Source organism: Saimiri boliviensis, chromosome 11 (assembly GCF_048565385.1).
Source record: "Saimiri boliviensis isolate mSaiBol1 chromosome 11, mSaiBol1.pri, whole genome shotgun sequence".
NCBI classification, from domain to species: Eukaryota; Metazoa; Chordata; class Mammalia; order Primates; family Cebidae; genus Saimiri; species Saimiri boliviensis.
The window spans coordinates 70434950-70456693 of record NC_133459.1 but is presented as its reverse complement, the minus strand read 5'-3'; the positions used below and the strand labels follow the sequence as shown (position 1 = coordinate 70456693).

Sequence of the window (21744 nt, the reverse complement as noted above, 5' to 3'; positions counted from 1 at the left end):
GTAAGGTACATCATTATAAAAAAGCATAATTAACTTCAATGTCATTTCCTTAAAATTCTATCCAAAGGAGTATCCCATTACACCCACTCCAATATTCGCCTCTATAACGTTCTAAATAATGCTATTACTAATTCTTCCACTTCAAAAAATTCCACTAAGAAACTATTTGCTATATAAGCTGTGTGTTTTTTTTTTTTTTTTTCCTTTTTTTTCCTCATTTTGTTGTTTGGTTTTGTTCTGATTTTCCCTCAAAAGTAGCCAAGACACCCAGAACTTAAGTCTCTGTTTGGAAAAATTTTAGGACCTCAAAAGCAAATATTAGAAACGACATAAAGGCCTGTCAGATTTTTTTGCCCTTAGAAACGTTTAGGGAATTGGAAATCATAAGAGCTTTTAAATTCATCTTCTCTAGTCAGAAGCCTGGCAGTAGAACACAGGTCAAGAGAGGCTACCCGACCTGAGATTTTTGGACTTGCCGTAAATAATAATGACCTATCTGTAAATAATTTCCCCAATAATCCAGACATCTATACACTAAGTCAAGTCACTGCTTTCTTTAGATGGGTTCTCTAAGAGCTAAGTGTGATCTGTGAATGATAGTTGAGATAAAAACTAGAAATAAGGAAAAGAAACTCTTTGTCTTTAAAAGAAGTGGCCCCAGTTTCCGTTTACAAGCCTGAAGGGTTGTTGTACATATTAAAACTGCTGCATAGCTCCATCCCTGGTCAAAGAAATCCCTCCTCCTACCACCCCTACCCCACCCCCGTGGACACTGAAGATGTCAGATCTCTGGGAAACAGCAGTTAGAAAAGGATGCTTTTCATAGCTTGTACTAGAAAACGCTGGCACCCCCATTCCTGCTTAAAATAGCACTAAACTGAATCACAATGCAGGAACCTATGCCTCCTGTATCTCTTCAGTAGAATCTGGCTCGTTTCTAGTGAAATGATAAATAATACTGCATAGTTTTGCCCATGTATGTGACATATCAATTCTTCTAATTCCCGGTTTGCCCTACATAATTTTATGCTTTATCCATCAGCGTGCCACGCAAGGTAGAAAAGTGCAGTTAACACGACGACAGTGTTAGCTAGGTATCTGGCATCGATATTACTGAGAGTCTGTCATTTGACAATTACTTCCCTAGCCTACCAGACGGTAAAGAAAATGTTTTCATTCATCCGCAAATGACTAACATTTTATTGATGTTTGAAAATGCGGTTGAAACTATTGCACTCTCATTTTCCGAGTCGGTTTTCAGTTAAGGCTGAATACTAACATCAGTAACTCCTGCCGCAAATGTCTCCGTTAACTGCCCAGCCTTGGAATGTCAGTTCAGCAGGGAGGTGTTGCTAGTTAAGATTCTTCGATAAGCCAGTCTGGGTGGTCACAGGTGATGGGAACCCTTCCCTTTCCCCATATATCCCCGTGCATGGCGATAAAAATCACTCTGAACGCTGCTACCACCAAGCAAAACGACTCCCTGCCTGCCTCGTAAAGAGCTCAGTCAGGGGAGGCAGCCGGATGCTGACCCCTGCAGAGACTATTGCTTCGGTGCGCTTTGCCAAAGGACCCTGCGAGCATTATGGAAAACGAGTTAGGGCTGTGTGAGGTTTTGCTTTACTTCCTCCAAAGGAAGAGGAACTGGGATCTGGCCAAGATAATCTTCTTCAAAGGCTGCTAACGGGGGGTGGGGTAGAGGAAGGGAAGAAGTGGTGGTGGGGGTGGGAGCATATTTTTAAATTACTTATTTCCCACTTTGACTTCTCCGCTCTGCTTCCCAAACTCCTCAGTGAACCAGATTGATTGGTGTAACTGCTAACGACACAGCCTCGGTTCTCGCATTGATTTGCAAATGGCCCGGAAAAGCTCAGGAATCTTGAATTTGGAAATCAACTCAAGAAGGAAAGCAGAAAAAAGAGTAGGGGTCGGCCCCATACGTAGTATCTCCTGCCTTGGGCCAGGGCAGGGCTGGAAACAGCCCGGCGAGCAGCGGAGAGGCTGCGGCGTGGGGAGGTGGGGGTTACCGCTCCTCACCGCCGAGGAGCAAGCCTGTTCAACCCGGTTTGGAGGTGGGTAAGAAATACAACCCTGCGACTCCTTAAACCCCTTAACTCTGCCCTGCCTCGACTCGGATGCGCCGATCATTCGGCCAGGGAGGCTCAAATGGGTTAAACTGCCTCTTACATAACTCGACTGCCTGGCTCTACACAATTAACACACTTGATTGCAGTCTTTTCCCAACTCTGCTTCCCAGCACGACCCGCCCCGTCCCTCCCAGCGCGCATGCGCGCCGCGCGTGCACAGGCCCCTGCCGGCCCGCGCGCGTACTACACACTCTCCGTCGCAGACACACTCCATGTTGACCATAAACACTCCCCCTCACACACACAACTTAGTGTCAACACGCACAGATAAAAGAGGGGCGTCCTGCATCCCACACTGGCGGACCCCACAGACGACGCACAGGCTGCTCTACCGCAAGGCCTCGCACCCCCTCGTGTCCACGCAAAAAGCAGCGCCCCGCCACCGTCCCTACCTATTCCCGAGAAAACAGAGAACTAGTTGGCTGCTCATTAACTGCAGCGCAGCCACCCAGGCGAGATTAGAAGAACATAAAAACCAAAAAAACAACTCACAGTCGCCGGCGTCACGATGGCGCCGACCACAACTTGGAGGACTCCAAACTTACGGTGCCTCGTGAGGTAAACCGCACAGGTGAGGGAAGCAAAGCGCCCCTCCGCTCTCTCGACCCCAGCCCCGACACGGAGACTTTTCTAGCAAAGCATCCCTCTAGCGCTCACGACAGTAAGGAAAGCCTTCGTTCTACGGCTCCTCTCCCTTCCCCTCAGTTTGCATAATTGTCATACAGTTCCTCCTGATTTTTTTTTTTGTCTTTCTTTTCTTTTTTCTTGCTTTATTTATTTTTTTAATTCACCGCCCCCCGCGCCCCACGCCCCTTCTCCATCCCCAGTCCCCGGGCGAGGTTGCTAAGGAAACGGCCGCTTGGCAACGCGCGCGAGCCCGGGGGCCGGCGGCCGGCGCTGCACCCCGCGCTGCTTCTGCTGCTGCCGTAGCTGCCGCTGCGATTGCAGCCGCCGCCGCCGCTCGCCCTGCCTCCTCCTCCGCCGCCGCGCCTCCTCCCTCACTCGCCGGCGCGCTCGCCTCCTCGCTAGATGGTGTGCGAGCCGCCCGAGAATTAGACACACTCCGGACGCGGCCAAAAGCAACCGAGAGGAGGTGTAGTGTGGTGCCAGGGGGAGGGAGGGGAGGGAGGGAGGGAAAGCGAGGAGGAGGAGGAGGGGAGACAAAAACACCGAAAACAAAAAGAGAGAAACAACACCCAACAACTAGGAGGGGGGGAAGAAAGAAAGAAAAGAAACCCACCCACCCACCAGAAAAAAAAAAAAAAAAAATCCTGTGGCGCGCCGCCTGGTTCCCGGGAAGACTCGCCAGCACCAGGGGGTGGGGGAGTGCGAGCTGAAAGCTGCTGGGGAGTGAGCAGCCCTAGCAGGGATGGACATGATGCTGTTGGTGCAGGGTGCTTGTTGCTCGAACCAGTGGCTGGCGGCGGTGCTCCTCAGCCTGTGCTGCCTGCTGCCCTCCTGCCTCCCGGCTGGACAGAGTGTGGACTTCCCCTGGGCCGCCGTGGACAACATGATGGTCAGAAAAGGGGACACGGCGGTGCTTAGGTAGGAGGAACGGCGTGCTTTTCGTACTTGTCTCGGTCTATCTTTCTGTCTCTCTTTCCACCCTCTTTACCCTCTTTATAACACGAGCAATCATGCTGGTGGTGCTTCTCGTGGAAAGACCACATCTCAATCATTCCAGGTGCAGCTCCTTCCCGGAGCCCCGGCCCGTTTCTGCCGGGGCAGGTAGCAAGCTGGACTCGTGATGCTAAAGCACTTTGCCGGAACGCCAAGTAGCCCGGGGACGAGTGAAGTGTCAGGTTTAGAAGGAGGGGCAGGTGCCACTTTGAAACTCCACGTACAGGGTCTCTGTTTTACTGTCATGGGGTACTCTCGGAGAGTCTGGCAAGTTTATCAGGCTTGTTTCTGTTTTACTCCAGCATAAGCGACTCTTGCAAACTGCTAGCTCTCTGCCCCCATTTATTTTCCCTCTCACTTGGACACTTAGGCTCGATTTCTTGCTGTTTAGCTTTGTTTCCTTTTACCGCTTTCTCCTTTCTTTCTTTTCTCCTTCCTCCTTCTTTTATACCATTTTCCCCACCTCCTTTTCCCTCCAATACCTCTTTTCATATCTTTTCCATTTCCTGTGTTTTTTCCCTCCTTTTTAAAAATTTCTTCGCATATTTCCTCCTCATTTGTATCTCCACGGCTCTAAGTTCTGTTCCTCACAGTTAATGCCCTTTCCTTCTCTCTTGCTCTTTTCCTTTTTGTCCATTTTTTTTTATTCCTCCTAATGTTCCTATTCTGTGCCTTGTCTTCCCTCTTTTGACTCCCACTTCTCATCCCTCTCCCCATACCTTTTCCCACCCCTGTGGCACACACAGAAATAGTCACTCTTTCCCCTCCAGTACCATATACTCACCCTCATAAATCTCATTTCCCTAAACATACTCCCTCACATACTCTCACATCCTCACACGCACTGGCACTTCCAAGCTCTAAGAACCATCCACATTCAGACCTTCTCTCACTGTGTAAAAGGCATACTCTCCTTCTCTGTTCTACATTGTCACTTACACATGTGTACACACTGCCTCTCTCACTCGCTCTCACTCTGTCCTCTCTTTTTCTCTTTCTGTGTTTTCCTATCCCCTTTCTTCCCACCTTCCTCCCTCCTTCAGTCTTCAGTTCTTCTTCTTTTTCTCACTTTCCCTGTTTCCTTTCTTTCCCCTAAGCTTGAGCTCTGAGGCGGTTTGTCATTAATGAACATCCACACTCTGATTTTACTCCTAAGCAACACTGCAGAATGGGAGTCCGGAAATATTTTATTACCTATGAAAATACAAATTGCTGATCAGCAAAGCTTAGATCTACACAAAGCTAAACGCCCTCATTCCTTCATTTCGTTCTCATCACCCTCCCTTCTCCCCCTGCCACCCCACCTCACATTTCCCTGAAAGATCTTCTTTCTCTCCACTGGGTGGTAGTTGGCTTATAAGTGTGGATTGCACATCAGTGCACATGACATGTCTAAGTGAAAGAGAGTGGGAAATGTTTCTGTTTGAATCATGCAACATATTTAAATTTAATGATGTGGGTGTGGTATATGACTTACAGCTTTTGGAACATGCCTATGAGTTCAAATTTGGAATACTGTCATAGTTTTTAATATTCACTAATGCATATGTTTTTAATACTATGTGTTGTGAATACAAAATTTGAGTAAGTATATACAAAAGTAACTAATATCTTTGTTATTACATATTTATAAAAACTTTTCATTGTTGGTAAGTGATAAACTCTTTGTCAGAGAGAGTATATAAATTAAGCTGGTATTTACTCTTTATGTTAAGTTTGTTTTAGCAGTTTGAACAACAGTGGTAAGGACAAAACACTATCTTTAGAGGTTGCAGACACCTATCATGGGAGCTGCAATATGTATGTAGCAAGCAACACATTGCTTATTTGTAGTGAGCATTACCATTTCCACCCTAAAGGATGCAGGAGACTGCTTTTCTTTCAAGGATATATACTGGCATTTGGTTTCCCATACAAACAACAATTTAATAAATACTATGGTTAATTAAAATAGCTGGACCCACATTCTGCTTCCTGGAGACCTATGTTTAGTTCACTCATTGCTTCCAACAGTGAAGCTTCCCTAATATGTGGGGACCATATATTTCCAGTGGTGTTGGTTTGGTGCAGCCCTTGTTTACTTTGTGTGCTCTGTACCTCATCCATTTAGATTCTATGTCTCACATTTTGTGATATTTAGGGAGCTTTTGACTTTTAAAGTTATTAAAAAGAACAGTCTCTGTGTCTTTTCACTAATGTGTCTAACAAATTAGGTTTATTTTTTAATAAACAATTATTTTTTGTCATATGAAATAGAAATTTGATCTGCATTACATTCCACTCAAAACAATTTGCTTATCATAAAAATTCTGAAATTCTCTAAGAAGTTTCTAGCTGTTGAACTTCTTACATTGTCTGTACATTTTAAACTAATTTAACATATGTATTTATAAGAAATTATCTCTCCATTAGAAAACGTTAAATATTGTCAGTTATTTTTTCTTGACTCTTCTCTACAGCTGGTAATTTCCTCTATTCATAGACCAATACAGATAGAGCTTAGGACTATTTCAGTATAGGCAACTCAGGTGATGTATTATTTTAATCAAGAGTAATGTCACAGTCATATTTTGTTTTTTTGTTGTATACTTAAAACCATATCTGTTGTTATTCTCTAATTCATTAGAAAACAAAACAAAATTCTACCCTTCAAACATACGCCCCCGTTCCATCAACATATATGAATGAAGTGCTCAAGAGAACACTTAGCTGAATTACATGATACCATTCATCAAGCTTAATACGATATATTCTATTTTTAATGTCACTTATTCCTCACAGTGTCTCTAATAAAAACAAATAGTGGCATAACAGTTATCAAATAACTTTAAGTGCTAAAGGCCTTAAAGTGCAAACATGCCAGTCAGTGACTCTGTTGCTTGTGGTTACTCTAATGAAACAGAAGTTTAAAGGTCAGATGATACATTTCTGTCTCCTAAGTGCCAGAATGTCTGTTTTTGAGAAGATCATGACCAAAAAAAAAAAAAAAAAAAAAAAAAAAAAAAAAACTTTCTTAAGTGGAGTTACAATACCCAAGGGAAATTCGTTCTGATATCTACTAACTATGTCTATCATTTTGTAAATCATCTTTTCCGTTTAGCTTAAATACAGGATTTATGATGATATTCCACTTAATAATTTTAATATTTTTATCATTTTATCTTTGTCTTTTAGAGTTAGTGAAGCCATATATATAAAGTATCAAGATGTCCATTACTTATAATGTTACCCAGTGCTAAATTTCTGAATGAGTCACTTGATTTGGACCTTCTTGATAAAGTATTTAATGATGCAGATATTCAATATAGTTACGTTTGATATTTCCTTTTTTAAAGCTTTGAATAAAATACATTGTAATTTGCTGTAAACACAAGTTGTTTTCATTAACTTATTAAGTATAGACTTCAACTGCTACTGCATTTAATATATACAGTATTTTATTCTTAATGTAACTTATTAATCTTGTATGGAGACATTAACTTTTTCTCCAGTCTTTAAGTTTCATTTTGTAGTACATGGTAGATCTGAGTTAATGTGTCATAGGGCTGATCTAGCAGAGAACAGGAGATGCTAGAACTACATTGGTTATGCTTCAGAACCCAGCATTTCTAGAACTGGAGAATTCAGGAGAATAGAACTCTGCTCTAGAACAATATATAAATTTCAGGAGACTTTTAAAAAATCATTTTGCAGTAACTTTAATATGAATCGGTTGCTTTACTCTTACTTTATTAACAAATACTGTTATATAAACATGTCAAAAATGTTTAATACTCCTTGGAGAAATACTATGAACATCCTCATTTGCGTTCTCCCAGTGCCTGCACATTTTTAAAACACGTGTCATTTTTAAGCTAATTTTTTTCAATCTGTTTCTTATTCAGTCCTTCTATATGAAGTTTGTAGTTTTTTTGCCACCTTTCTGATATCAATTCAAAATATCCTATTATCTGCTTGTCATGCTTTAATTGAAGAAAAGAAGAAAGATTCTTTTCTTAATTGTGATACCTTCTTTAGCAGAGTTGAACACAACTCTTGTCATTTTCATGCAATAGATTTGAATGGAAGTTATATGATATCCTACTATGATATTGTAATACAAAAGAAGGCTTTTGCTTATTACACATTTCTACATTATTGGAAATTGCAAAACATTTACAAGTAGATTTATGAATAAATATGACAAGTATTTATAAGTACTTATCCTGTTTGTTCACTGCATTTGCCTTTTGATTAGACTAGTTGTGATTTGAAATGTATGCTGTTAGTTACAATAAAATAAATGATTTCTGTATGAGAATACAGAATTACCAATAGCAGTAAAAATCAGTTATGCTGTACTTTCAGAGTATTATTTGAGAGTCTCACATTTTCTGTTGAGTTATTTCTATACACTGATGCCTTATGCATTCCAAATATACTGTTCAGCTTTACAGGTATTTTTAATTATGGACATTAAGGCACTATTTTAAAACCTACATGTTTGTTAAATAGTATTATAAAATATTTTTTAAATCTTGAGTTTTTTTTTTTTTTTTTTTTTAAAGAGGAGGGATAATAGATATCAGAATAGTCCATCTGAAAAAATGTGTTCTAGAATATGGAATAAATGCTCTGTGTTACTTTGTTGATTTGCAGAACTGTTCTGTTGGCAAGATGTATTACCTGATACATTAGTAGACAACTATTTTTTTTTTTTTTTTTTTTTTTTTTTTTTTGAGACGGAGTTTCGTTCTTGTTACCCAGGCTGGAGTGCAATGGCGCGATCTCAGCTCACCGCAACCTCCGCCTCCTGGGCTCAGGCAAGTCTCCTGCCTCAGCTTCCTAAGTAGCTGGGATTACAGGCACGCGCCACCACGCCCAGCTAATTTTTGTATTTTTAGTAGAGACGGGGTTTCACCATGTTGACCAGGATGGTCTCGATCTCTTGACCTCGTGATCCACCCGCCTCGGCCTCCCAAAGTGCTGGGATTACAGGCTTGAGCCACCGCGCCCGGCTGACAACTATTTATTAATAAAAAAACAAGATGATATTTTTAATTTTCTAGATAAATTTATTTTGCCCAATCTTTTTAGTTCAGAAAAATTCAAAAGCCCACGTAGTTGTACAGAGCTTTGAACACAAGCGTGTTAATGAACTACTTTTTAAAAATGGATTGACTTTATATTATATCGCTCCATGGAATAAGTTTGTTCTGCAATACCTGACTTCTAAAGAACTTACAGAAATATTCACATCATGGTCTGTGTCATTTCTGGGCCTGATTGGCCAGACCTGTCCTTTGCCCATCTACTCTTTTGTGCTATGGGAGTGGCGGGAGGTCGGTTGGTGGAGGTTGGAGCTAATCCTTTAAGCTACACTATCTCATCTTCCATGTCAACTATCTTCAGGCTGTCATTAGCCAATGGAAAGTAGTTTTTGTTGAAGGGGCAACATCATGAAGTGAGGGGCTAGGGCATTTCTCCCCTTTTTCATTGTTTGGCCTGTGTATAGCACCATATTCATCTTCCACTGGAACCTTTTTGGTGACATCCACCTGGTAACTAGCTCCTGTGTTTCTCTTCACTGCCTTTATTCCTTCAACCAAGGAGGAGTAGTGGCTTCCTGGTGTTACTAATGGCTGGCTTATCTTCTGTTTGGCTTCTCATGTATCCCATCACCTTTAAAATATATTTCCTGCATTAAATTATCTAATTTTAAATATCCAGAATGGTTTAAGTGTTGTTTGTAGAACTTTGACTGATGCATAGTGAAAAGTGATAGTTTTTGTGATTTTAATTACATTTGATTGAGTGACTGTTTTGCCTGTGGCACCGTAAGTGTTGCTCACTAGCAGTGGATGTAATAGTTTTTAGGGAAACATGCATAGAGGTTAAACCATAACAGTATTGAGGCTTATTACAAAGAAGAAGGCAAGTGCATTGGCTTTTTAATCCATATACAGATTATGTTAATAATAAACCGAATGAATAAATATTGAATTAATATAACATTTAATAAACAATTTCAGTAGGAAAATATATAACATTGCTATATATGGAAAATAAATTAAATTGATCAATGTATATTGATGAGATTCAATAACAATGTTATATTTTTTGACTGAGCCAAAAAGAGCTAGGATTAAACCCTGCTTGTAGATACATGATCAAAATGTTAAGACAATTACTACAGTGTTGTCTAGTGAATTCAAGAAAAATTAAAGGTCATTTCTTACATAGAATAACATGTGAGGTGATAATATATGTTTCTAGTTTTTATGAAGAATATGACCATGACAATATTCATAATTGAAGTATTTGACTATTGGAGGAATAAGTCTCTCAAACCAGTGGAATCTTTTAATTAAAAATCAGATCATTTTTCTGCCATATCTTGTTTCAAAATTGTAGAAATTAAAACATTATAGACATCCCATAACTTACACTTTTTTTTTTTTTATATGGAGTTTCACTCTGTTTCATAAGCTGGAGTGAAGTGGCACAATCATAGTTCACTGTAGCCTCTAAATCCTTGGGCTCAAGTGATCCTCCTGCCTTAGCCTTCTGAGTAGCTGGGACTACAGGTGTGTGCTAACATACCTGGCTATTTTTTTTTTAATTTTATTTTTAGAGATGGGGTCTTACTGTGTTGCCCAGACTGGTTTCCGACTCCTGGCCTCAAGCCATCCTTATGCCTCAAGTAGCTTGAGTTATAGATGAAAGCCACCTCTCCCTCTTAACTCTATGTCAGATGATGTGGTGAACTTCTCACTTACTTGTGCAAAACACTTTCTAAAAGATACTTATGTAAGTGTCTGGTTCCTATATAAATAAACAATTGTCATTGAATTCTACTATTGGTACATTTTTCTGTAATTATTCAGGAAAAATTTTAATTTAAGACTATCATTAGTTAAATGACTGTCTCTCTGGGATGCTCTAGAGAGGATTTCTGAATTCGGAAGAAAGTTGAATTTCTTGGTATCATCCATTACATTTCTCTGGAAGCTTGCTGATAGATTAAAGATTGTCATTGGTACTTTCTACACATATGAAAACAAAAAGGTTTTAGCATTCCCCCCCCACCCCGCAACCACCAGGAGCATCCCTGTCTTTTTACTTTTCTAAAGAAAATGTTAAATTGGTTTACATATTATTTTGTGATATATTTCACTTGTTTCAAATTAACCAGTAGAAAATAAAACTTCCCATATGACTAGAGAGTAAAATGTCAGATTTTCTACACAGGAATAATCATTATCAAATTAAGTTTTAGTTACTCTATTGTATCTATTACAAAAAAGTGGTATAACTCATAACATATTTATGAAATTAAATAACAGAAATTTTGTGATATTTTGCAAATATGTATTTTCTGTTTTTCTTTGCTATTTTAATTTTGATTAAATAACACATGGGCTTTTAGTGGTAAAATGCTCTCATTCAACTATCCCTAGGGCCTTAGCACAGCAGCTTTCATGTATCAGGCCAATAAACATTAATTTTTGAATTAATGTATCAGTGGAAGAGTTAGTGAAAATGAATGTATTTAAGTGTTTTTTGTTGTTATTGTTAAATCCATATATCAACAGTTCCTGCCTTAAATAATTTCTGCAGAAGCCTTGTGGTTTAAGAGATATACATTAGAATTACTCAGTGTCTTTAAGTTACAGGACACAGTCTACTTTGAAGAAAATGTACTTTTTGCTAAGGATGTTATTAAAATATACTAAAATATAAGACATTTAACCTAATAAAGGTAAAGTATTCTTTAACTTCTACTTTGTGTGTATTTGCATATGTGTGTATATGTGCTATCTTAAGATTTCACGTGTATTCTTAGTGTAGGTTAAAGCAGAAAAGTTTGAAATGCAATGATCTAGTTGTAAGATTTTGAAATGTGGTTATACTTTTAAGAAGATCTCAGATTTTAAATTATATAGGAAGGCTTTTGCCCTTGACAATTATAACCAGCAGATAACAGGAACAGTTCAAAATAGCAAAATGTCTATTGTGACCTCCTAACATTTATTTCTGTTTTTACCTCGACTTATGGAGCCTCCTCTTTCTTTCTCCTAAGGCTCTAATTAAATGAAATCAATAAAAATACAGAGGTAGAAAGAATTTGCTATTGTTATGAATGAGTAACTCAATTGTAAAAAGTAGCTACAGGCCCCAAACTATAGCAGAACTTTTGTCTCATTTTAACTGTCTCCCAGAGGTAGGTCAACAGTACTTTATAAGCCACAGTGTATTGAAACTAGCTGATAGAATTTTAATGTGGTCATATGGCTTTGATTTATAATGTTGAGGATGTTATCTATTGGTGTAGTGGTTTCTAAGCCATATTAAGTTCTGAATCCTGACAGAGGACCTTTGATGCTCTTATAAGCATTCAGCTGGCATGAGTATTGGTCTCTTAATCACTTTCTTTAAGAAAAGGGGAATAGAGGAAAGGAAGGAGGAATTTGGCAGTGTTGCCAGCATTAAATGTTGCTCTTTTGAATAAAAGCCAATACATTGTACTTTCCAAATCGCTGGTAATTTACTCAATTTAAGGAAGATGCTTATAATCGTTCTCAGTCCAGAACAAAAGTTGTTCTTTACTGAATTTTTCTACGTCATTTGGGCGTAGGTCCAGTGCCCATGCTCATGCTACATGATAGAGTTTGTGTGTGTATTAGTGTGTATTTAAAGCTGTGGTTACTGCCATAAAGTATTTAAAAGTTTTAGATGACTTAGAGGGCCATGTTTAAAATGTGTGTTCTGTTGTCTTCAGAAACGCCTTTCTTTCCATGCAACTGTTAAATTCAGAGGTATTAATGAATTTAAGAGATATTGTGAATATAAGAACTGTAATCAGAAGATATTTTATATATTTTCTTTAATAACATTTCATCCTATTATATCAGGGTTTCTAATAAATCAAAGAGATCATAAAGTTTTTCTAATTTTATAAATAGAATATTTATTACCTGACAATATATGGCGATACATAGTATTTGATTTGTAAGTATTTTTCAAATAAATAATTTGGTAATTGATCAGTTGAATAGAAAGTGGCATGTATACTACTTAGCATAGTGCTTGGTAAATTATTATTGTTTAAAACCCGAATGTTGAGTGAAGGGAGAGGAGAAGGGAAGGAAGGGAAGAGAAAGAAAGGGAGGGAGGAAAGTAATTTAAGCTGTATTAGTGACTTCTCATCAAATTGCTTTAAACTTTAGATCACTTGGGATAACATAGAATTAAGCCCAGAAATTGCATTATATGGAACTACAATAAGAGACAGCATATTTAATTTCATATAAGTTATCAAATAACTGAAAGAATTACAAACCTATAACCTTTTGTATTATTAGTCTGTTTTCATGCTGCTGATAAAGATATACACAAGACTGGAAAGAAAAAGAGGTTTAATTGGACCTACAGTTCCACATGTCTAGGGAGGCCTCAAAATCATGGCGGGAGGCAAAAAGCACTTCTTACATGGTGGCAACAAGAGAGAATGAGGAATAAGCAAAAGCAGAAGCCCCTGATAAACCCTTCAGATCTCCTGAGACATATTCACTATCATGAGAATAGCATGGGAAAGACTGCCTCCCCATCCCGATTCAATTACCTCCCCCTGGGTCCATCCCACAACACGTGGGAATTCTGGGAGATACAATTCAAGTTGAGATTTGGGTTGGGGCACAGCCCAACCATATCACCTTTCCATGAAGAAGTGATATACACTGTATATATTGAAGTTTGAAAATTATATTTTTCATTCAAGTGTATGTCTTCTTAGTTACTAGTCTATATTTATTTTAGAACATAGATAGTAGCCCTATACCTTGGCCAGCTATTGGGTCAGGGGTCCTTTTTTGAAATATATTCACAAAAGAAAATTATATATACAGTAAGTGCTCATTTAATGTTGTTGATAAGTTTTTGGAAACTCTGACTGAAGCAAAATGACATATAATGAAAACAAATTTTCTTCCCTCATCAATATTGTAAGAAATCAACATGGAACAAAACGATGTTATTAAATTACCTGCTGTACACTGTTTCACCTAAAGTCACAGCTTCCAAGAATCTATTCACATAGTTGGGAGATTACAATAAATCTTTGAAAAATCTTCTGCATCTCTTTCTTGAACTTATGCTTTTTGTCATTTTTCTTCATAAATTATTAGTAACTAGATGTGAAGTTACTTTTGCTTATTTGCAAAGTTTATTGTCTATCATGATTGCTTAGTTTTATTGAAATTGTTCATGCTTTGAGGCATCCCGAATGGATGTGAGTGTAGATTGAGTTCCTGCTTCTCTACTTACTGACTCTGTGACCTTGAACAAAAACCTTGCTTCCACAACAGAACTACATGGATTAAATGAGATGTTGCATGTAAAATGCAAACAGTACATAACACATAGTAAGTACTAAAAGTACATTAGTTAATAATTTTATGCTGCTTTTTCTCTCCTAATCTCTCTCTGAAATTTATTGGCAGTTGGCACCACACCTGGCAGTAGAAATGCACTAAAAATGTTTTAGCTGTTAGGGTGCAGACCCAGAGCCCTTAAAAGAAGTGGAACCACAAAATTTATGCTCAACAGACTGGTGGTGATTTGATTTGCTTACCAGAAATGAGAGAGCACTGTAATTGGATGGTAACATGAAACATTGAAGACATCAGTGAGAAATGGAAAGAAACAGAAGAGAAGAAGTAAGAGTAGTTAGAAATATGTAATGGCAGTGAAAGAGAATGAAGATTAAAATTTGTGACAGAGTTTAAAATGAAAAGTAGGGCAATTAGTGATAACATTGGAATAGTTGATAAGAGGACAAGCATTAAAAAATAGCAAACTCCGGATTATGGATAGTGTAGCAAATATCGTAATTATTAAGGATTAAATAATGTGTTTATGGTTCCTCGGGGCATCTGTATGTTATGCTGAAAACAGTGCAGTTCAGAAGCAGTAGGTATGGGCAAGAACTTTCCCTATACATTGCCATTGTAGCCATAGGCAATATACTGAATAAAATCGCAGAATTATATATGAATGCTTGCTCTAATTCTACATACTTGCAAAATGCATAGCAGAGTGTTTTACAGTCATGATGATGGAACCATCAGCAATATTATGATTCAGATTCAATTCACAGTCCCAGAACGTTTACCATATATGACATACATTCACAACTGTGTACAATAAGGTATTGCTTTCCCAGTCTTATAGCCAAGTAGGTTGGCAAGGGAAGATAACTTGACCCAGGTGGAACAGTTAGGAAGTGTCTAAGCCAGAATTCAAATCCAGGTCCTTTATCCCAAGCCCAGTGCCTTTCTCATTATCTTGTACCTTTTACTAAAAGAGATCAAAACAATTGATAAATGTATTAGCTATTCAGTTATTAAGCATTTACTGAATACCAACTGCCTTTTAGCTGCTAAGTCTACAGTGATTAAAAATGTCAAGGAGGTATGTTCTATATTTGAGGAAAATGTGAAATTGTTTAAATGAGACTACATAATTGGCATATGTATTAAATGTATATGCTGTATGTTAAATATATATGCATATATATTAAATGGTCACATGCATTTACTAGATAGGAATATTATGAGTTTTAAAAACTGTAGATATTCTGGACAAAAAAAAAAACAAAAACAAACCTCTAATCCAAAAATGATTCCATCCCTAATGATTACAAGCTATTGATAACATAATAGAAAAATAGCTATTGGACATCACTTATAGTTAGGTATTATGTATTGGTCACAGCAATGAATCCTCACAACAAACTGTACTTTTTCTACTTTCCAAATGGAGAACCAACATCATAGAAGTTGAACAATTTTCCGAACTTTCTTACGGCTATTAATGCATAACCAGGATTTGATTCTAGGCCTGTGTGTCTCCAAAGCTCATGCTCATTTCCTTTCAAAAGCCACAATATTTCTTGAAGGTTTTTTTGTATTTTCTATTCCTTAAAATAAATGAAAATCAGTAGTTCCTTGTTATATAGTATTCCAATTCCCTAATTTAATTATCTGAATGCCTATCCTGATATAAACCTGAACAGCTGAATCACCTTGATTCACTCCTTTGAAAGGCATTAGGCAGCCAATAATTTTAAACACCATTATTTCCCAAGATAGGAAGATCCAAAGATTCAGAGACCTATAAAAGCCCCTTGTACTCCAATTTCAATAACATGTCAGCAGTAAGGTATAGAGTCTTATGTTTAATTGCCATCAATGAATAAAATCAAACATATTAGATATTTTGCCTTTTTCCGCTGACTAGTAGAACAAGTTTATGTAGTTTATAGCCTAATTGAGTGAAAACTTGTTTGTATCCAGTAGTACATAATTTAAGAATCTTTTAGAATGTGTTTATATATCCATCTTCTAGAGACTTGACATGTATACCCAAGAGAAGTGTAAAATTTCATGATGGCTGTGGCTGCTTTGCATATCCAGAGCTTTTCCAGTAAAGTACTTTTTGTCTCATATTGTTAAACATTGCTTTCAAACCTTTAGAACCCAGTTCTAGCTCCTTCTTTGCATTCCTACCCCCTTCCATTTTATATTGTTTATTCTATCAATTCTATATTACAGTCTGTTATCTAATTCGGCTCTACATAAGACTGTAACAGTCAACAGCATTGATTTATATTATTTAAAATTCTTAATCACATATATTGCTATTTGTATGAGTATGTTTACTAAATTCTAGAATCCTTGAATTGATTTTTAGTCTTTCTTTCTTTGGAGATTTATTTTATATTTTTTCATTCATTGTGTAGTTTTTTCCATAGGCACCATGTTGTTTCAGGAGTTCATTCACCTAATTTCAGCATTAATGCATTGAGTCTCTGTAGTATGCTATGCACTTTTTGTGAGTTTAAGATCCAATGATGATAAAAGTTCCCATCTATTGAATTTACATTGTAATTCAGTCTGTATTCTTAAACACTGTTGTGTGTTATAAAAAAGTTAAGTGAATATGTTCTTCACTAACTCTTAGCTCAGTGGCCATAGTAAGTTATTTGGTTTTTCTAAGACTCAAGTTTTCTTGTCTGTAAAATGGAAATACTGAGAGCGACATCCATACTTATTGTGAACACTGTAATAATATATGTGAATGTCCCTAGAGCAGTGTCAGACATAGTTCATGTTCTTTCATTATTAGTTTTCTTTCTTATGCTGCCTTCCTCCTCTTCCTTTAATATAGCTGTAATTTATGGCCAGAACAATCTAGTTAAAGGAATTTTTACATGTTATATTGTACTTGGTGTATTCTGTTTGCTCTCTAATAACTTCTGAGGTTTACCTATGTTTAATTCAAGGCAGCTTTCCGATACTGTGAAGAGTAGAGGAAGTCTGAAGGTATGATGACCATCTCATGCATATTGTTTCTACTTCTTCAAGTTATTTTTTTCTTCATCTGAGATGATTTTCCTTCATTCTGTTTTCCCTGTAATGCTTTTATACATGGATTTTCCTCTAAATTTATCATCAGTTTTTGACATATTCTCAGAGTCCATGAAGGGTTTATCTTCATTATTTCTTTTGTTAGCATCATATTCTTCTTACCTTCATTATGTGTTTCTTCAATAGACTTGTATTTTCTTTTTTCTTGGTTGACGTGATATGTGTAAGGGACATCTGATGCTATATTTTACCAGCAAAGCAAACAATATTTTTAATTCTTTTGCCAATAATTCTTCATTGAAGTAGTATTTTTATGCTTCTCTGATTTTATTTTATGAACTGTTTCGACATGTCTACTCCAGTGGAATGGATGACACTTCTCTCTAGCAATTTCAATAATTGATGAGTTGATTTTCTGAATTTTCTTATGGCATTCAGAAATTATGTTCATTTTTGATACATGTAACTAGTTTCTTGCAAACAATATCTGGGCATTTCTATATTATGCAGCTTTAAGTGAGACACAATGCATGTAATGTTAATATGGGGAAATCACTAAAATGTAAATTCTTGATAATTTTTTCACATTAAAATTCTGTTTCATCTTCCTTCTCCTATATAAGAATATAGTATTCTTGCTGTTTTAAATTTCTCATAAAACTTTTTAATAGCCTTATCATTTTCCTACTTACAGTTACCCAGGCATATGTATATAAGTTGGGGTTCTTGAAAATAGTGGCATAATTCTATGAATTGTTTAAAAAATTGGGTCAGGAAACTGATTCCAATTGACTACCTCACTATAAAATGGGTTAATGATAGTGCCTAACCTATAGGTTCTAAGAATTAAATGAGATAAACTTTGGAAACTCCTCAACATCATGCCTGGTACAAAGCAAACAAATGTTGTGGGTATGATTTTTATAAATATCAACAGTAAACCTTCATAGATATTATAGGGAATTAGCTGATAGCAACCAATATCAAGGTTTTCTGATAACATGATTACTTCTTTGCCGTCTAGTATGCTTTAGGGACTTACTAATTATTCTTTATTTTAGATAGGACCTTTTGCTATTGCCTTCTCTTGTGTGGGGCATTCTCCTCCTCATCAATTGATTTTCCAAAAAAGGAGCCTTAGTAACTTTCAATTTCTGTTCTCTAAATTTATCTCAATGGCATTTTTTTTCCCCTCATTTCCACACACATTTCTGAATGTATTTGCCAAGTGAATTTATTTACCTTGCATTTAATAGAGGATTTGACAAAATGTGTTTGGTGAGTATAAAGAAGTTGTTTTATTGTATTTTAGTTATTTATATGCAGGTTTTATAAAAGACTTCTACCTAGCTGTAGACCTGGTGAAGAAAGAACTGTTACCTTAATTGCCTTTGTATCACTGAAGGCTTTGAACAGGCTTAGTGTGTAGAAAACTATTTGTAGAAATAAGCGAATGATCTATAAAAAACTTGTTTCTCTCAGTAGAATCTTTTACATGCTTAGTTTAACACAGTGTATGTACTTATGGTACATATGCATTTTTAATTTATTAAGTTATTAAAGTTTGCTATTAGTTAACAGAGTTTATATAGATCCCATTTGAAATATATGTTAAGGTAAATATGTATTGGCATTTCCAATTCTTAGAGTTCATTACAATGTTATGTCAATTATTCACCAGAAGTTTTGTGTGGCCAAGGGCATACTTTTCTGTAAATATCATTGCCATATTCCCGAAAAATGTTAATATCAATAACATTATAATGATATAATAACACGGACGGGAAATAGTCTCACAAAAGATGATCTTAGGAGTTTAGTAAGGTACTATTTTTAAAAATGTAATACTACCTCAAAATAAGATTATTTTTGGAATTTTATTTAATAAAATCGCTTGAATTCTAGAATGCATGCTGTAGTATTTTTTTGAATAGAGGATTATAAAATATAGGCTGTCATAACTAAGGAAGAAAAATTAAGTCCTTCCTAAGAGGACTAATTAAATAAACTCCAGATTTGGAAAATTCTTTTGAATATTCTGTTTGATAATGATGGCAATCCTATGATTTGTATAGGCCATCATGAAAATTATTTTTTAAATTTATAACTATAGGAAGCTCACTGAAGATATTTAAAATATCTTTTAAGTTCTTAGTAGGTATGTTTAATACTATGTGTCTTAGAGATTTAAGAAACAAATAATTCTTAGTTTGGTTTTAAAGATAAAAACTTTTAGTTTCTGGTGCCTACGGCGTATATGACCATTTAGTGGGGCATTTGATAAATAGTTTATTGATTGAATATATTTCATTCTTTGAAAGCTTAAAATATATTTAACCACTGACTTGTTATTCTGGAGTAAATAAGTTACATACTTTAGGTTCAAATTAATTCTTAGTTGTTAAATTGTGTTTTTACATTTCAGTAATTTTTGTTTAAGAAAAAATGTAAACGGAAATTTGATATACTCACAGATTAATGGAAATATTGAAACTGATTGACCTTAGTATCACAAAATTAATTAAAGTTAAAGGCTAACAAAACTATCTTCTTAATGAAAGAGTCAATTTATTATCTATTTTAAATGATTTTCATTTGGCATCATCAGATAGGTTGGTGGTTAAACAGGCAAACAGCTATCATTAGTCATGCATAATTAAAACGAAAACATTGTCCAAGAGTTTAGAATAAGTGTAGGCGAGAGAAAAATAATCTGCTATGTAAGGTATATAGAAATTAGTAGTGTGGTATATTCAACTTTGATTAATAAGAAAATGTTAAATTATTTGCAACTATTGAACTATTTTATGAAGAAATGACAGTTGAATAAATAACCTAAAACTTATTCAACACAGTAGTTTATAATAATTATAAATTTATTACATTAGCATAATCTTCAAGAAAAAAACAAAGACATAAAATAATTTCTTATTAATGTGTTTTTAATTTTTAGAAAAATTAAACTTTGGCAAATTTTTTAGATTTTTCTTTATGTTCAAAATGGTAGTTTTTTAAAGAAGAAATCAAGTATTATCATTTTAAATGAAGATTATCTTATCACTGAGAAACTCTATTCAATTTTAAATGTTTTATAGGTGTTAGTAGGTGCTGTATTTTCTGTGATTAGAGATAGTTGATCCCACTGAGGTGGGCGGATCACAAGGTCAAGAGATCAAGACCATTCTGGCCAACATGGGGAAACCCCATCTCTACTAAAAATACAAAACTTAGCTAGGTGTGGTGTTGCACACCTCACCTTGGGAGGCTGAGAAAGGAGAATAGCTTGAACTCCAGAGGCAGAGGTTGCAGTGAGCCTAGATTGTGCAACTGCACTCCAACGAGGCAACAGAATAAGAATCTGTCCCACTCCCCAAAAAAAGAGTAATTGATTTGTTCAAATTTCATAAAATACTTAAAAAGTTTTTAAGAATTAAAATACTATGCTGAAGTGATTTAGTTTTCATACATATGTTATTTTAATTTGGATAACAAGTAATAAAAAACGTAGCATAAGAGATAGCAAAAAATAAATGACTTTATTGTTGAAAATATAATTATCATAATGACTATATATTTAAAACTTTAACATAGAATGTCTAGCTATTTAATGAGATTAAATAATCTCGTTAAAATAACATCAAGATATAATTGTAAATATTTCTTATAAATTTTAAATTAAATTTCAAATATATTTCTTTCATACCTTTGAAATAATATTTGTATCTTAAAATGTTGCATAACATCTTTATTAGGGAAGCAGAACAAGTGTTAAAATTCCAATTTTAAAAATGAACAAACACAGGCTTAGATGTTTAAAGATTTTTTTTTTGTTATGAATAATAAATCTCTTGTAAATACCAAAGCTTGGACTGGAACTCAGTCTGATTTCTTGTTCTGTATACTTGTCTTCATATTAATGGTTACACAGACATAAACTACTCAGAGTTACAGATTTTATTTGATTTTCAGTGGACTCCAGAACAGCTTTTGATTTTATTTTAGCTTCCATATTGAATATGCATGTCATAGTTAGTGATACCTCTGATTTCCAGAGAACACCGTTTCTCATTTTGTGCTCCATTCCCCATCATACTTTACCCTTTCTAGTGAATATATGTGTTACATAAACAACGGAAACATTTAAGAGGAAGTGAATCTACATAAGGATAAGAAAATTAGAAAAAGGGTGATATATTGAAAATTACTAAACATTTTCCCACCGCTATATCATCACCCTTATCTTTTTTCATTGTCATTTTTTGAAATTCCTTTTTGCTTATCACTTTACTTATTTGGGGGTTTAGAAGGTGATGAAGAGATTTTTTTTTTTTTTTTTTTTTTTTTTTTTTGCCGAAAGATATGCCTACGTAGCAGTAATTCAAAAAAGGTAGAACAGAAACTATTCCAGTACAGATAACTTTACATTCTGCAAATTCTCTTTGTTTTGTTTTGACTGACTACATCACAAGTTTTAAGAAAGATTTTAAGATCACTTTTATTAAGCATGTATTTAACTTCAACAGCAGATTTTATTCACTTTAGAGAGCTGAAACATCCAACTTGCGTAG

General features: G+C 35.9%; 1 protein-coding gene and 1 long non-coding RNA gene across 2 annotated transcripts in view; one reads left to right on the top strand and one right to left on the bottom strand.

The window, feature by feature from the left end:
- The window catches only part of LOC141580273 (uncharacterized), a 339498-nt gene extending 336565 nt beyond the window's left edge, over positions 1–2933 (bottom strand). Inside the window, exon 1 of the long non-coding RNA XR_012512446.1 lies at positions 2640–2933. This is a non-coding gene — a long non-coding RNA (uncharacterized LOC141580273). The remainder of the gene's footprint in view (positions 1–2639) is intronic.
- Positions 2934–3083: 150 nt separating this feature from the next.
- NEGR1 (neuronal growth regulator 1) overlaps positions 3084–21744 on the top strand; it is a 932106-nt gene continuing 913445 nt past the window's right edge. The window contains exon 1 of the mRNA XM_003921414.4: positions 3084–3692. Coding sequence (XP_003921463.1) covers positions 3517–3692 — 176 coding nt within the window. The 5' untranslated portion in view covers positions 3084–3516. The remainder of the gene's footprint in view (positions 3693–21744) is intronic.